This window comes from Myxocyprinus asiaticus, chromosome 48, assembly GCF_019703515.2.
Source record: "Myxocyprinus asiaticus isolate MX2 ecotype Aquarium Trade chromosome 48, UBuf_Myxa_2, whole genome shotgun sequence".
NCBI classification, from domain to species: domain Eukaryota; kingdom Metazoa; phylum Chordata; class Actinopteri; order Cypriniformes; family Catostomidae; genus Myxocyprinus; species Myxocyprinus asiaticus.
In genome coordinates, this window is record NC_059391.1 from 10,283,148 (window position 1) to 10,300,071 (window position 16,924).

The following is a 16,924-nucleotide window of genomic DNA, read 5'->3' on the forward strand; positions in this document are numbered from 1 at the left end:
AGTGCATATTAACGTCAGACAAGCTAACAAAAATGCATTTAAAGACAAAACTTTTATTCCAAGACTGATTTTTGATCAAATTGGAGCTTCTAACAGCCCTCTTTGCCAAAGCATGATGTTTTGTCTCATTATAACATTGTAGTCCCATTAAGCTGGTGTCAAGTTACCAAACTGGATGTGTATTACCAAACTGGATGCCTTAAACTGACTAGATCTGGTTGCTTGGTAGCAAGATTCTGGGAAAATCAAAGTTATACAGTAAAATATAAAAATATGTTCAATTATAGTTTGAATGACCCATTCAAAGGGGTTTTAAAACAAACATCTTTAAGATTGGACTTTAGAGTTTACCTTTGTTTTAGCAAAGAAGTCAAATACATTTTTCGACAAAACTTCTCATTATAATTTTTTTTACATTTCCCAAGATCAAGGTAATTGAAGCATAACTGTGTGTGGCAGGGTCAGAAATAAGCCAGAGCTGGAAGCTATATATATATATATATAAACAGCGGACAGTCAGGACTGCTGAGAGGGTTATTGGTGTGCCCGCCCACCCTCTAAGACCTGTACGTCTCCAGAGTGATGAAACGTGCAGGTAGAATCACTCTGGACCCCACACACCCTGCCCACTCCCTCTTTGAACTGTTGCCCTCTGGCCGGCACTATAGAGCACTCAGTGCCAGGACATCCAGGCACAAGAACAGTTTTTACCCTCAGGCCATTTCCACATGAACAATTAATCTGTGTTCAGGACTCCCCTGTAGTGCAATAATGTAAATAAATATCTCATGTACATATGTAAATTCACTCATATTTAATTCAAAAACTGTACATTCCCTACCTTGCACATATATTACTACTTGTGCATGTACGTACACCATTCTATGTTATATGTCCTATTATTTGTTATATGTCTGTGTATACTCTTACCTTGTTTTATATTCTGTATCTTACTGTAATGTTCTGTGTGCACTTGTTCCTCTTATCACCAAAAAAACATTCCTTGTAAACGTGAGAACACTTGGCAATAAAGCTCATTCTGATTCTGATATATATATATATATATATATATATATATATATATATATATATATATATATATATATATATATGCACAGAGACTTTCAGGTATTGTTGGTTGTGGTTGTTTAGACTCTCCATCGCTAACACTCTCCCACCCAGCAGAAAATGTCAGTAGTTTGAGTGCTGACCCTGAGGCGCTCAGTCATGTTGACATGTTTAATAAATACTGTCTGTGGACCAGCAGATAGCATCTCCTTAGTTAGGGGAATTGGGGGGTCCTCTGGTGGGACTACTTATTCCAGAGCCAATTCAACCTTCACGAATGCTCCACAAGTTTCACCACCTTCACTTGCGCCATGTCTCCCGCTGATCTGCTGAAAATAGAGCTTATGTTGCTTGCTGTACGTAACCATTTTGATTCTGAACAATGTCGTTTATATAGGAGGGGGATGTTTGATACGAATACTGCGCAATCAGAGCTCAACAGTAAGGATTTTTTTCTGCTGGCTCGGTCTGGACAGTAGTTCAGATGTTTACTTGCCCTGCCAACATTTTCAGTGGCCCCACAAGAAAAAAGACAAAAATAGATTTGTTGGAAATCATTGGGAGATGATGTAAACATTACTAATTGGTTTGTAAATTTCATCCCATTCTAACTAACACTTGTAAGAGTATTACAAATCATTCACACAATTTCGGAAAAAAAGCTTATGTTAGCCAGCTACAACATAGTTTAAATCTGCAGAATTTGCACAAACAATGCTTAAAGGTGCTGTAAGTGATTTTATCTTTCTGAAGCTTTCACGTGACTGAGCTGTTGAATTAGCCACGGCCCCTCATTCCAAAACCCCGCCCTCCAAAGATAATTTTGAGATCAAAACAGAGCAAAAGAGCAGCATTGTTTGTTCCTGTGGCTGTCAAATTCAACAGTGGCACAATAGCTCTCTCAACTGACAAACATTATGAATCATAGCCTCAATGATCCGCTTCAAATACAACACTATGAGAACGAGCAAAATGATTGACAGATGAAAAGTGTCACCGGTTGGACAGCCCTTCTGCTGTTTGCTGTTTACAAAGTGTACAGCTGTCACAGAGACTGGTGAGAGATCTCAGGACACTTATTTCATGAATATCTTTAAGGGATTAGGAACTTTTTTTGCATACTTTTCCATAAAAAAATCGCTTACAGCACCTTTAATATATCACAGAAATTTGCAAGGCATAAATACATCAGTAGCCCTATAAGGCAAGTAGCAGTTCCGTCAACTGTCCCGAAACTCTCTCACACTGTCTCTCTCACCTTTCAGCTGGCCATCCTTATTACTGAGCCTTGAGTAATGATTTTGACAGCAACATAAAATCAAGCAACATTGTGAATATTGCAGTTGATATCAGTGTGCTTTTTATTTTACATTTAAGACCGTTAAAATTATTTTTTTTTGTTTTGTGACTCATGGAGTATAAGAGTGTTAAGGCTGATTTGAACTTAAGTGGCAAAAACAATGTTAAAGATATCTCATTTCTGTGAATCATTTTATACTGTTCATTTCAATTAATCCATTAAACTCTGATTTAACTTGCGTCGTCACTCAAAAATGTATAGCAAATACGTAAATATATAGATATACATATATCAAACATTGTTAAAAAAAATAAATTTAGCCATATAAAAGAATAGCTAATATTTAGCTATACTGCCCAGCCCTCACACTAATTGTTAATTGTTTAATATTATTTGCCATTTTATACAAGTAATAAACCACTCAAGGCTCTGTGTTCTGCTTTGCGTTTTACCAAACAACATCACTTAACCGCAGTAAAATCACTGTACACTGTAAAAATTAAAAGATTCTCCATGCATGTCACTGATACCAGCATAAGACACCATTTAAAGAAATACTTTTAGGCCACGCCCACATTAATATATTTGCATTCGAAAGTGCATCAATTTCACTGTTTACGGCTCTCAACCACACTGGAACGGCACTGAAAATGAAGACTTTCGAAAATGCACTCCATAAATGCATACTTTGGAAAATGTTGCTATGAAACTGAAAACAGAGTTGTGGTGGATGTGTGGATGTTTCCTTAGTTCCTGACAGAACTCTGAAAGACTATCCATGCATACTCGAGAAAACTTTAAGATTTTAAGAGCCTCAAAACCTGTCCCTTATGATGGGAGCAATTGACAGTCTTCAGAATTTTTGTAGAAACTAAGAGTAAGTTTCTCTGAGAACTGAAAGGTTGCATTGAAGTCATCCAGTGGGTTCTGCAAATGTGGCATTTGAGAAACCCGAAAGGCCAGAGTATACTTTGGATGTCCGTGTTGGTGATTGCTCCACACACAGTATGCTTGAGGCAAATTTCGTCATCAGCACAGTCCGCATTTGACTTTACTAAGAGTATCACAAAGTAGTCATAGAGTGCATGTGTCAAACACTTTTGTATTCGTTTGTGGTCAGAAGAGTATACTTTGAAAGGCAATGCTGTCGACCATCCGCGATCCTACCCGGAACCCACAAAAACAAAGTATACCCGGGCTGTAATTGGTACTTCAAGAATATTTTCAATTTTGCAGTGATAAATGCATGCTTTCGTGGCTTATTGCATCCCTGTATGCACTCGATGATATTCCCAGACTCTTTCTCTGGTCAAGTTTTGATCTAAGTTACTAACCTCTACTGTATATGTTGTGTCCAGACTGTTCTTGGAGCGGAGGGGCTATCTCTGGCCTTCAGACACATTGTGAGCTCTCTGCTGTGGTACTGCTCTCAACATAGCTCTGAAGAGCTACTCCATGAGCTCATCATATGTGTGGGATACTTCACTGTCAACCACCCAGACAATCAGGTGCGATTACCTTCTTTATTGCTCTAACGTCATATACACACACATCAACACATTTGTCTTGTGAATATGCAAAAATGCATCATGATTATGTAATTATCTATTTTAAATGTCTCACAGCATTTGTACCAAATATACACTATACACCAGTAAAAAGTTTGGGCACACTGGACTGATTTTATGTTTCTCATGATCTTGAAGACGTTTTGATTTACAGGCTTATGCTGAATGCTTGAAATTAGTTTTGTTGACAAAATATAAATTGTTACTGAATTAATTTCTTTAGTAATGCTTCATACAATATTTCAGGCTTTTTTTTAAAGAATTGCAAAAGGATAAGTTTCCCTTCGTCATAGAGGTGAGTATACTGTTTGGTCATCATTAGTTCAAGAGCAGGTGTACTTTTCTCCTTACAAACAACCAACACAATAGCAACAAAAGGAGTCTGTTGAATAATGCAGTGACTTTGCCACCTCTGTTGGCTCTCCTATATGTAGTCTTCTGCCTCCGAGGAACAGCCATTGTTATCCTCTGCCTGGCGGTTGGCCCGCTCTTTGTTCAGGCCAGGTGGAGGGGGAAGGGGGCTCATCGAACCTGGGGGTACAGATCACAGATCAGCCTGGCATGAAGAAGTGGAAGTCTGATATTCGTTGCATGCTCCATTTACCTGGAACCCGTCGACTATATAGCAGGTGTGACTATGACACACTTGGTCGGGTTTTAGTTATGCATGCCTCACGCAGGGTCCATAATATCTTTAGCTTAGGATTTGCTTCAGGTTTTTTTTCACCTGCCATTATGACTTACGCAAGTGGGCTGCACATGCATAGTTCATGCAAACCCTGCTGTGAACGAAATTGCGTTGTGGCAAACGGACAACCGAAACATTCTTCTGTGCCTTCACAGAGCTTTTGACATCCGAGTCCATTTTATGTCAGAGTTCAGTTTAAGTGAAAAGTCTTTTGAACTCCATTGTTCAGAAGTAAACTGCACCCAAGATGGCTTGAAAAGGTGGTCTGGGGTACAGTTCATGTGAACTTCGGCACAGTTTGCAGTTGGTATGAAAGCAGTCCAGCCTAAATTTGCAAAATGAATCTCTGTTGTCCCCTGCTGAGAGAGGAAAAAAACTGGCTAAAACCTGGTTGTTGTTTTTTCTTTAAAGAGTGAAGGCAGAATCAAGGGTAGAATAGAACATTTGTTCAGACCAAGCAAATGAACCAATTGTGAAATAGGGTTATTAAATGTTTGGGAATTTTTTTTTATTTTTCAAGATTACATCATTTAATTTGTATTTTTGTTATGAAACTGAAAATTGAAAGAGTAAATCTTAAAATTGCGCTTTTTTGAGTAAATATGATTAATAACGCTGTTAAATTTTTTTTTTTTTTTTTTTTTTTTTTTTTTTTTCATTAACAATAATCACACTGGTGCAAAACAGCCTTAATGTCTCCTTGGGGGGGACGGGGAGGAAGGGGTCAGAATCCTTGCAATTTATGGGCTTCTAATTTAAAACATTTTTGCTCCTAATTAAAGAAGCAGCCTCAATTTTTATGGCAGTTTAGTCCTGTGCTTCTGCCATCCAATTTAATTATTTTGATGTGGGTAATTAGCATTTGTTGGCCATTGTTGCTTTGATTTGCATATTATATTGGATAATTGAATGAGGGTTGATGATTGAATTAGGTGGGGGTGGGGGGAGTTGAGGGATGATTGGGTTTTGTGCTCACATGGGGAACTTAAACAACGAGCGAGCTGGGAATAACACCTCTTGCATATTCATATCTTCCCAGCCCACTTTGCTAATTTGAAAAAGGCCAGGCTGTTAAAGTCTTTAAACTTGTGACTTCCTTCCAGGACACAAGCTGCCTTTTTATCCCGCCATTTGGCTCCACATAAGGATTTATTATTAAAAACAGCACTGATATAGGCAGGTGCGCTGGAAGAGAGTTGGAAAAACAGAGTGAAGCTTCTCAGTCGAGACACGTTTTGGCCTTATGCTTGCTGGTATCAGTCATTTAAATTATAAAGTGAGTGATCAGTTTATTGGATGCATATACCACTTTTGTGCAATCATTGCAACTTGAAGTGATGAATTGTCAGTGGCCCCAAAAAGCATTTGGACACTTTCTGAATGTTAGTTAGTGAAACTAGCCATAGTTAATGTGATAAACTTCCGCAATGTTTAGTCTACAAGTACACCTATGTGGACTTGAGGGGAACTGACTTCCACAAAATGACCTTGAACAGAAACAGCAAAAACCACTTTGATGTTGCATGGCATATTGTCATTTACATTTATCCACCAACTAGTCAACTACTTTTATGGACAACTGGTCAACCAATAAAAATGAGTAGTTCTGAAGCCCCAAACCAAGTGTGCTGAACCGTCAGGCCACAGATCCGACCTCCTTGACACACATTTAAAAGGTACGTAGGAACATGCAGTTTTAGTCCCAAGATGTTTCAAAACTGTTTGATTCATATGTTCATTTAAATATATTTGATCACAAATGTTTTGTTTTTTTGTTAATCAGAGTACAGAATCTTGAGGATATTGTATGGATATTTATTATTATTTTAATTTGAAAAGGAAACACTGAGTAGTTTTCTTTACCTTGTTATTTTTCCCATCAACTAAATATATGCCTGTAGGAACAACAACCAGTCACCAAAAGCACTTCAACACATTTATACTGAATCAAATCGCATAAACATCAGCGAAGAACTTGGTACTCTTGCCCCGTCCCACTCCAGTGGGATACTCGCCAGTGGCAGGGGCCCTGGTAAATATCCAAACGGTCCTCATACAGGATAAATGGAGACTGGAGCGGGAATATTTGACTGTGTCAGACTAATGTAAGCACTGGCAGAAGACAAAGGTGGTGCTGACCTCGGCCTGTCTCGCAATGTCATGCTCCGATTCAGTGCTGGCACGCCAGCCTGTGTTTAGATGTGTGTGTCTGAGAAATAATACAGCTCATAAAGGCTGGAAAAACTACTGGTAAAGATTTCTTTCCACACGGATATTATTCAGACCCTCTCACCCACAGGGCCATTTAGAGGGTGAGATATGCACAGTCATAGCTGATATGAAGTGTGTTTGTTCTCAAGGGGTGCATAACTTTTTTTGATTGATGGGCAATGGCAAAGAAAAATTCATTTTTAATATTGTTTAAAGTCTATGTGAAATCAGAATTGAGCCCATTAACTTCCTTAATAAATGTTTCTGGACATATTGTGCATGATTTATCAGTGCACATTTTTCCAAAGAAAAAACATTTGTGTTTGTAATCATTCATCAGAACTTGCCTTTGACACCTTTTCTGGCTGACGTCACTTTGGCTGTGCGGCTATATTGGTTAATGTTCACCAATTTAGGCATTGTTTTAGGCTACTGTTGTAGGAAACATAATAAGGGTTCTTGAAATAATAGTAGATAACAATAGATTTGAAAAATAAACATTGAATTGCCCTTGAGGGTGAAAAAGTAAACTTAAAACAGCTAAAACCAGCTTAAAGATGGTTTTCGTTCCTAGCCTGGCCGAGCTGATTTTCAGCTAGTTTAGCTGGTTGGTCAAAGTGCCCAAAACCCCTCCAAAACCAGTAAACAGACTAGAGGTCGATCGTTAGTAGATTTGACCGATATTGATAACTAAGCTGGTGGAAAACACAGATAACCTATTAATAGGTTGATGGTTTTTATAATTGAACCTGTTGAATTGTTAAAAAAAACTTTCTTTACTGTGGCACAGACATCGAGGCAACAAGAGTCCATAATGAATTAAATCCCAGATGCAGTTTATTTTGCAACTGAAATCCCAATAATCACCAGAAAAAAAATTACAAGGATTGGTGCATAATATGGGACTTTTATCTATGAACAAGCCCACAATTCACCAGGGACTCAGATTTTAAAATGTCTGTGCTCCTAGCTCACACAAACGCATAAGGGAAACAAAACATGCACTCTTACAATCATCTACAATGTAATACAATGTAAACACTAAGAAGTAAACATTGTTGTATAAGCTAATAAATTCTGTATGAGCAGTAATTCATAAACAGTAGGTCCTCATATGTAAATAGTAGATAATCAGCAATCACTTGTCATGGTCTGGTAATCCAGTATTATTTGAAACTATGATTTTTTTATTTTTATCTTGGGATCCCATCGGTCAAAATCAACATTAACATGAAATTATGATTAACGTAAATCTCTACTGAACAACAAAACCTCTTTAGAGCACTTAATTTTTTATGAAGTTACAGTGAAAAATTGGATCCACCCTAAACCTCAATCATGAAAATGAAAACTCTTTGGATCTGCATGAATCTTACGTGATTTTTTTTCTTTTTTTTAAATGGCGAATTGTTACAAAAAAAGAGCAGTTTCCATCCTTAACTTTTTAACATTGTTCTAACCATTCAAATAGCTTGTGGTAGCATTCTCTCCACCTTGTCGACAAACATGCAGTTCTCCGATGCAGCAACTAGTTATACTTTTTCTTTTTTTTTCGATAACCTATAGTTATAAAAATCACCTGTAGTTATAAAAAGCAACTTCTATCAGCATGATATATCGGTAAAACCAATGTATTAGTTGACCGATATATCAGTCGACCCCTAAAACAGACCAACTAGACCATATTTAAACAGAAAACCAGTTTAGGCAGGTTAAAGCTTCTATTTTTTTCAGCTGGGATACCACAGAAGCAAGAGTTGTCGTAAAACTATGACAACATTTTGTTTTTTGTCTGGAAAGTCATCAAACTTCCTCATGTATAGCTCACAGGGGCTAATGAGTATCTGTTTTTATTATCCATATTCACTTGCTGTTTTAGCGAATGCTCTTAACAGGGTGAAGGCTAACAACCCATTTAGCCCCTACTCCTCCAAAAGAGCCAGATTGAGCCAATCCACCACACTCACTCATCTTATCTTCTCACTCCCTTTCTTTTTTTTTCGTCCTTTACACCTATCACACCTCGTGTACACGTCTTCCTACAAGTGCAAGGCTATCTCCCATGCCCTCAAACCCCAGTGTCATTTCTGGCCTTCTAATCTGACTTTAACTGATGTTGAAATGCTTCTTTCAACAGTCCATTACCGCAGTGATAACCCAACCCTTTGTATCAGCTTGCCTGGACCAGACCACCAAGGTCTTGTGTTTTGGGAATTTAATAAACATTTTTGATTCCAAAATGATAAACAGTGGCGGACAGACAACTGTGAGTGAAGGCAGTGAGGAAGATTTACGCCCCTCCTGAAAGGTGAATTCAGGTTTAACATACTCTTGCATTGTGTCAGAATTTCCCCCATTTCTTTGTCTCTTCATTTTGTTTGTTTGCCCATAAATCTTTCAGAGTTTAGAGGCCCATTTACGTCTAATGCTGTGTTTGAGCATGATCCAGGTCAGATCTGCTTCTCGAGAATTGAAGATTATCTTTCCCAGGATTGAAGATGACATTTGATTTATTCGGCTAACAGCAATAATTCAGTGATCTGTTGCCAATACGCTAGTGAGCAGGGCCGGTTTAATGGCATATTTATGAGAAAGAAACGTCTGTTTTGAAAACCAACAGATCTTTTTTTGTCTTTTATTTCATGTTTACGCCCATGTACCAGTTGCCGTCAGATTGTCTGGATGGACGGTTAAGAGGGGGCGGTAGGCATTGTTCAGATAAGGCCTTTCAGCCATAACTTCCGCTTGAGAGTGCTCTCTTTGCATCCTAGAATGTAGGCAGACCTCCTGTCTTATCAGAGGAGCAAACATTCTCTCATCCTCTTGGTTTGGTTCATCTTTAAGGCAGAACTTTAGATTTAAAGTTGTTTTGTAAGAATGGACACTTCCCGGGCACAAGGAAGAATTTTTTTTGGTGTCTTTGCATTCTCAAGTCACCTCCTCCCATTTATATTTAAGAGAGCGTTCAGACTAGAGTTTTTGGTGCAGACCGGAGTCTGTGATGTCAGGGTTATGTTTGATTGGTTGGTGTGAAAATTATTTTTTTTAACTCAGGTGTGCATGAGCAAACCACAGTTGAGAGTGCTTGGAAAGTTGGTTCATGTAAAATCTGCTGTTCGCAGGGGGTATGAAAGCAATCTGTCCTAAATACCAGAAGTTAATAGCAATTGGCGACATGATTTGTATCATTCAATGTTCTATTATACCTATTAATAATTTTTTTTAAGGGCTTTTTAGACTTTATATAATAGGACAGTCGAGAGAGAGTGAGAGAGAGAGACTGGAAAGTTGAGGTAGCAAGTGGAGATGAGGTCAGGACGTGGCCCTGGCCAGATTCGAACCTGAGTCCCTGTGAACCAACAGCTCCTGCATGCCACGAGCATTACCCACTACAGAATGGCTCTGACATAATGCATTTTTCATAGCTACTTGAGTCTGAGTAAATTGCCCACAGAGAGCAGCTTGCATTCTTTACATCTCTTATAATGCATCTGCAGACAAACATAAGTGTCAATCTGTGCTGAAGTTTTGGTGGTAACTCCAAAGGGACAAAAACATGAATTAAACAGTAAAGCTGGCATCTTGTCCTGAGATGCTACTAGACATAATGGTAAATGGGTGCCCCTAATACTCATGGTGGTACTTGCGTAGATAATGCAAACATACTGGGGTTCAGACCCCAAAGTACAATGAGGAAAAAAGACTACTGGGGGAGGGGGTGGTAGCAATCGAACCAGTTGTAAAAACCATGTAAAATGGCACCTACTATTCATCCCATAGTGCAAAAAAAAACAATTGCAATTACATTCAGCTCTCAAGTCCGATTCAGCATTGAAACAACCATGTTTATGGCAGTCTGTTTTTATATCTGGGGACTTTTTATATAAGGCTCCTTTTATCGCAATGGTTCTGCGCATCCTAGCGTCCATCCATTTTACTGTCGGCATTCATTTCTCCTCCGCCCTATTATCAATTGTTCATCAAAAAACAAACTCCTGGCCCACAGGTCTCCTTCCTCTTCACCTTAAGCGGCTTGGAGTGTGCATGTTTGCGTTTTGCTGCGTTAACTTTACGCTCCCATTGTGTTCAGTTGACAGGCCAGGAGTTATGTAATGGGCTGCCCGTAAAAGTGTGGCCCTGTTTGAAAACACTAGTGCTCTCTACTTAAGACCACACTAGACTTGGTCTCCTCCTTTCTTTATAGCCATCTGTGTTAAAGCGGGGGAGGGCGGTTCGGAACCGCAAGTTCAAATGCCTGCCGTTGCTTTTATGATGTCAATGACTGAATGAATACCTCTGCAGACACTGGTACAGGAGGACTTGGCTGAGGTCCTAATCCAAGTTTGGGGCCTGTTTGGGAGCAGGGCCATTACTCCCAGCCAAGGGGAGGCGGGACAGTTTACTGCCTTGGTTAGGGCTGGAGGTAACCTCTGCTCCCTCGGTGCTGTACGTCTCCCCTCCACGGACACTTGAGGGGGGACACTTTGTTTAGGTGTGTGAAGATGAAGCACTGTGTGCTGAAGGATTATGAGATGGACACGTGATTTTTGAGGGGAATGTCGATGATACCGCAACCCCCATGAACTGATACAGAGGCACACTCAAAAAGCACTTTCACATTGGGCCTCATGAAACGATCAGAATAAATTTGCATGTAAATCGTTCGGGAAATCTTTCTTGCATAAAGTTCCACTTTCAGTTCAATGTGGCAGTTTACACAAGAATGTTTTTACAAACAATTTGCAGAGGAATTTGTTCTGCTTTTGTTTCATGATTGAATCTGTTTCCATGGACAATGAAAAGCCGCTATCAAAATGCATTATTAAAAAGACATTTTCAATTGTCAACGTAACGTAATTCCGAAGTCCTACCCTACATTGTTTTTCTCACTGGAAGTCAAATCGGAAGTAGTCACTTCACATTGACTTGGCTATATTACATATAATCTGACTGAGGTGTTTTTCACACTTGGTAAGCTTTTTGCGGTCCGAATTAGAGTGTGCTTGTTCCCGGCGCCCCCCGCAGCATTGGTCTGGTTTCAGACTCACTTATGATTCTGTTGAACCCCGGCACATTTCTGTACAACTGCCGCCATCACAAAATGCACACAATGCACATAAAGGAGAACACAACATTGCTGTATTTGAGTTTATTAATTTTGTGCCATTATGCGCCTCAGAGTGAACGACACTTGTGCATCGCATGCAGTATTCAGCAGATGTGCATGTCCAGGAGAAGGCAACTAAATCTGCTGTCATAAACATTATTTTTTGAGGAGACAGCTGGTTGTGAGCAATCCGTTTGCAACAGTGGTTACTTTCCCCTGCCCCAACTGCAAGCGCTAGTTATTTACTTACTGAACAAGTTTGGACCCTAGTACAGGATGTGTTCTCACTCATGCAAACTGTACCATGGTTCCAGTAAGAACACCAGAAAAGGTGATTACATGCAGAGCGAAACCAAGCTAATGGGCGAAAACCTATGTTTGCCGATCAGTTTATGCTTAAACAGTTTATGACCTAACCTCTGATAAAGGAAAACCGTTTAAGTTGTTCACATGACCACACACTGTCGGCTTTTTAATAAGCTTTGCCGGTGTAAGATCATGCATGTAAATGTGCTCAATGTCTAAATCGTTTAATACCCAGGTTTATGAGGCAAGGTGCCATGGGCTATTAAGGTAAACAGGTATGCGGCTTGTCTGCAGCACTGTGAATTTTAACAGTCTTATGAATGGTTAGAAATTCAGCAGTATCTCTACCACTCCTTAATCTTGTCCAGAACTGGTGGGCGAGATTGATTCTGTACTCTCCGAGCTTTGCTGAAAGAAAGACCTTTCGTTCTGATACTACACAGCACCTATGCTGAAAACAACCAGAGCTTTTTGAATAATTTCTTCATTTGGTCATGCTACCTTGGAAATCCACTATGTTCTATACATTCCAGAGGAAGAACATTAATTAAACCCTGTGAAAAGCTTCTGAATCATGCTGTTTGGTCAACAGTCGAATTATCCAAGACCAGTCTGTACTCCAGCTCTGACTACCATTAAAGGGCTCCACGGTGGTTTGTTTTAGTCGTTTCGTTGAGGCATCTTTAAACACTTCCTAATACAGAGTGACGTGGACATAAAGCCTTTGAACGCTGCTGTAGAACTGCATTTTGAGGAGCTTCTCCTGTTAAATAATGAAAGAATTGAGTTATCGCTGTTTGTCATGCTCTTAAAACCCTGAAGGGTATTATTAAAGCAAGAATGCATTGGAAAGACTATTGTTAAGAGTATTTTTAAAATCTTGTAAATCCTGGTAATTTATGCCACCCTGTTCCCAGGGAATGTCGCCCCTCCTTTATGGTTTGCATGTGGGGCCGACCAGCAGTGGATGGATGTGTGTACCTGAAATAGGGACTGCTTAACGCTCCCTCTCTCTCTCTTCACAAATCCCTCTTGTCAGGATTTACTGTGGTGACCTCCCAGCTCTTTGGTTCCCTTCCTGGCAACCAAGGGCCTTCACAGGCTTCCAAACCTCCCAGTCGGAAGCTTGTAGCATTTAGGGGCAATGTCCCCTTCTTCCCATCCCATGCACTGTTTAATCAGACCAGGTGATTTGGTTTTAATAAGGGGTGGGCCACTTTGATGGTGTGATTGACAGCTGTGATAAATGGAAAAGGGGAGCGGGCGTTTGGTACTGTACAAACTCCATTACGGGTATTACTTTGTTTATTGTGGGACAGTCCCTGTTTGAATGTTTTGTACAGGGTTCAACTCACATGGTTCGCATTTTAGCTTAATAGCGATGGGTCACAGTGACCTACTAGATTTACAACAACCCATTAGCTGTCAGACAATTTGCATGGTAAAACCACTCTTGGGAAAAGTTGTCTCTTGAAAATCATCTCCCTTAAAGTAGGGTACAATGGGGCTAAAGGCACACCTTAAGGAAAATTATCTTTTTTTTCTGGTCACAAAATGTAACAACAGAAGGTTGTTTTGAACAAAATTCATTTATTTTTTTTAAAAGGTGGCAACCTGGGGTAAAAGGCCCCCAGGATGGTTATATTGATATAGTGAAGATACCGGGGCATTAGTTATGTGGCACAGTTTGTCAACTTATGCAAATACTATTGAGACAGCAAGATGCATTTTAGATGATGCTTATTCAAAATAACCACTTCAGAAAAGGGTGCTTAATTTCTTGTTAATTTCAATCACATTTAGGATTTCATTACACCTTAACCATTTCACTAAAAAAATTAATCTCCATTGGATGAGTCAGTGTGAGCCCACTTTGAACATTCTTCATATCAAATCTATTCCCCCCACTTAATTAAAACAATGCGTTAAATAGGGGCCTTTATTACCTCAAATACTATCCTTTCACTTATTGGACAGTTAATGAATAGCGGCCCGGCATCTTGGACCATCAGCCGCAACGTGTGCTCCAATTCCCGGCGTCTAACTCGTTGGACCCTCCCTGCTTCGTTCCTGGACCTGCAAAGACGCCAGCATGTAGAGACAGATCTCCCGAGGAGAGGCGCGCTCGGTTTTTAAAAGCAGCAGGGATGAGGCTCTTCATTGGGTTCAGGTGAGCCCCATCACACGCCGCCAAACGGGAAAAAGTCACCGAAGGCGACTGGAGGGGCATGTCGTTCTGTCACAACTGGTATAATAAATTGTCAGATTATGCTAAAAAATGCAATTTTACCATCTTGTATATCTAATGAGTTGATTGACAGGCGATATCTGCATCTAAAAAGTGATTGGCTGTTGTACCTGTAAGGCGGGACTTCCTTTCTACATCCGTTGACTGTTGGCTGCCATTGGGCGTTCCAATTTCTCTCATTCATTTTAATAGAAGTGGCCCATCTCTGCTAAATAGTCTCTGTTTTGACAAGCAGGAAATTTTCATGGAACAATTACATCACTTGACTTCACCAATGAACAGTCCTTGAAATGGTCTATAGCAATTTAGGGTAATATAGCAAGATAGAGAACTTAAGGTTGTCATTTTATAACTTATAAGTTTATAACTAAGATTTTATCCTTGTCCATTATACTTAAAAGTATGTTTGTGTGGTACTGTGGGTAGGGATGTTGAGACATTTCATATGTTACAGCCATACATGGAAATTGACCATATTTCTGTTATACAGGCTTTTTTTATACTGTCACCTAAAATTTCTCCTTCATTTTCAGTGTGTGTAAAAACTCTTCATAAGTGGATTAAATATATATCAACCATTTAAAAATCTAAATGACTTATAAAATAATCATTACAGTTAATTTTGAAATATGTAGTTTTATAAAGAACAAGCATCTATATTTTACCTGGGTCTTTTTCGACCCACATACTGTATGCATTTTAGGGGGGTTAAGTCACATATGCATTCTATGGTTAAACTTTTTAATTAGTCCTTTTGAAACTTTGTGTCTTGAACGCTGCATATTGTTTCTTTGCATTGTGCCCCTTCTAGGCATTTTCGAATGCATCATATTGTAAACGCCCCCTAAGAATGGCATCTGATCAGCCTAATTATACTGGGCCTCTCTAAGATGAATAATCAACTAGTCTTTCAGGCAACCCACTGACCAGACAATTACAAAAATGGGTTTTGTACATCCCTATACAGGATTTTCACAGTCAGGGAAAACCTGGAAATATCAGGGGTATTAACTCTGTTTTCTAGGCCTGTAAAATCATGGAAATATCTGTAACAAATATACTTTATACTTTTCTAATTATACTCTGCACTAAAATATTTAATCAGCTAGATATTGCTTTTGTAGAGTTAAACTAGCTTGCATACAGTTATTTCCAATTTGTGAGAATCATTCTTCAGATTCTCTTTGTAATACAAGTCTCTCTGAAGGACTCATGAGCAAGTCAGTCTTAATTTGAATGATTTTTAAAAATCCTTATCCAGTAATCACAAATGACTGGAAAAGTAATGGAAATTCAGTGTGGGACTCCTGAATATAGCATAAATGATTCTCAAAGGTTATGATTGCACAAGAACTTAACGTCCTTTCGTTGAATGATCAATTGGGGCAAATCTGAACCTGTGTGTGTTCAGAATATGTGCTCACCAGAAGTGGATTGAGGCGTCCCTGTCTGTGTTTTATGGAGTGTAATTGTGCGCTGGGAGGCAGTGCCCTCTATTTCTCCTCTTAATGGCTGTTTGTGTGTTGTTTTAGTGGCAGATTTATGTGTGGGACGGGCCGTGAGGGGTGGGTTGATTTACAGCTGGCTGTGGCTTTGGCCTCACTGGTTTTTTGTGTGTGTGTGTGTGTTCCAGGTGATTGTGCAGTCTGGCCGGCAGCCCAGCGTGCTGCAGAAACTGTGTCAGCTGCCGTTCCAATATTTCAGCCACCCGCGACTCATCAAAGTGCTCTTCCCCTCGCTCATCTGCGCCTGCTACAATAACCTGCAGAACAAGGTCATCCTTCAACAGGAAATGAGCTGCGTGCTGCTGGCCACCTTCATCCAGGTATTTCGGTTGGCCTCCACCCCATTGCTTGCTTTACACTTCGTGTCACGTATTTGTCCATAAAAATTCAAAATATGTCCATATTCTTGGCATAATCATGCTCTTTGAACGTTTGACTGTCTACATTTGTCACATGGTTTCACAGATTCCAACTATGAAGAGGCGTTCACTCTGACCGCAATTTGTAAGTCGAACTGGAAGTCGAACATTTTAAATGAGAGATGGTGATTGAAGGCAACTTGTGTTACCATTGGTAATTCAAAAAAGTTGAGCAGAGTTCAATTTCATGCAAGTGCGACAATGCGACGACTAGCTTGGCATCCTCCAGCTATTTAATTGCTGTCAGTATGAACGCCCCTTAACAGTTCAACTCAGTCAAGCAGTGGCATAGCCAAGGGTGGGCTGCGATGGGCCTGGGCCCACCCAAATTACACCCAGGCCCACCCAGAATATTAGAGATTATTATTTGACTTCAAATATATACATTTATAAAATAGTTTTAAAAAATGCATAAATTCTGATTTCTGAAAGTGTGAAAGAACTGTTTGAATGTGCCGCTTCTCTGTCATTAAAGGGATAGTTCACCCAAAATTGAAAATGTTC

At 39.5% G+C, this 16,924-nt stretch overlaps 1 protein-coding gene across 6 annotated transcripts in view; it reads left to right on the forward strand.

The window, feature by feature from the left end:
* The window catches only part of LOC127437407 (S phase cyclin A-associated protein in the endoplasmic reticulum-like), a 183,750-nt gene that overhangs the window by 161,059 nt on the left and 5,767 nt on the right, over window positions 1–16,924 (forward strand). For all 6 annotated transcript variants that reach the window (XM_051692273.1, XM_051692275.1, XM_051692277.1 and 3 more), the window contains 2 exons: window positions 3,727–3,876; window positions 16,130–16,321. In XM_051692273.1, coding sequence (XP_051548233.1) covers window positions 3,727–3,876; window positions 16,130–16,321 — 342 coding nt within the window. The remainder of the gene's footprint in view (window positions 1–3,726; window positions 3,877–16,129; window positions 16,322–16,924) is intronic.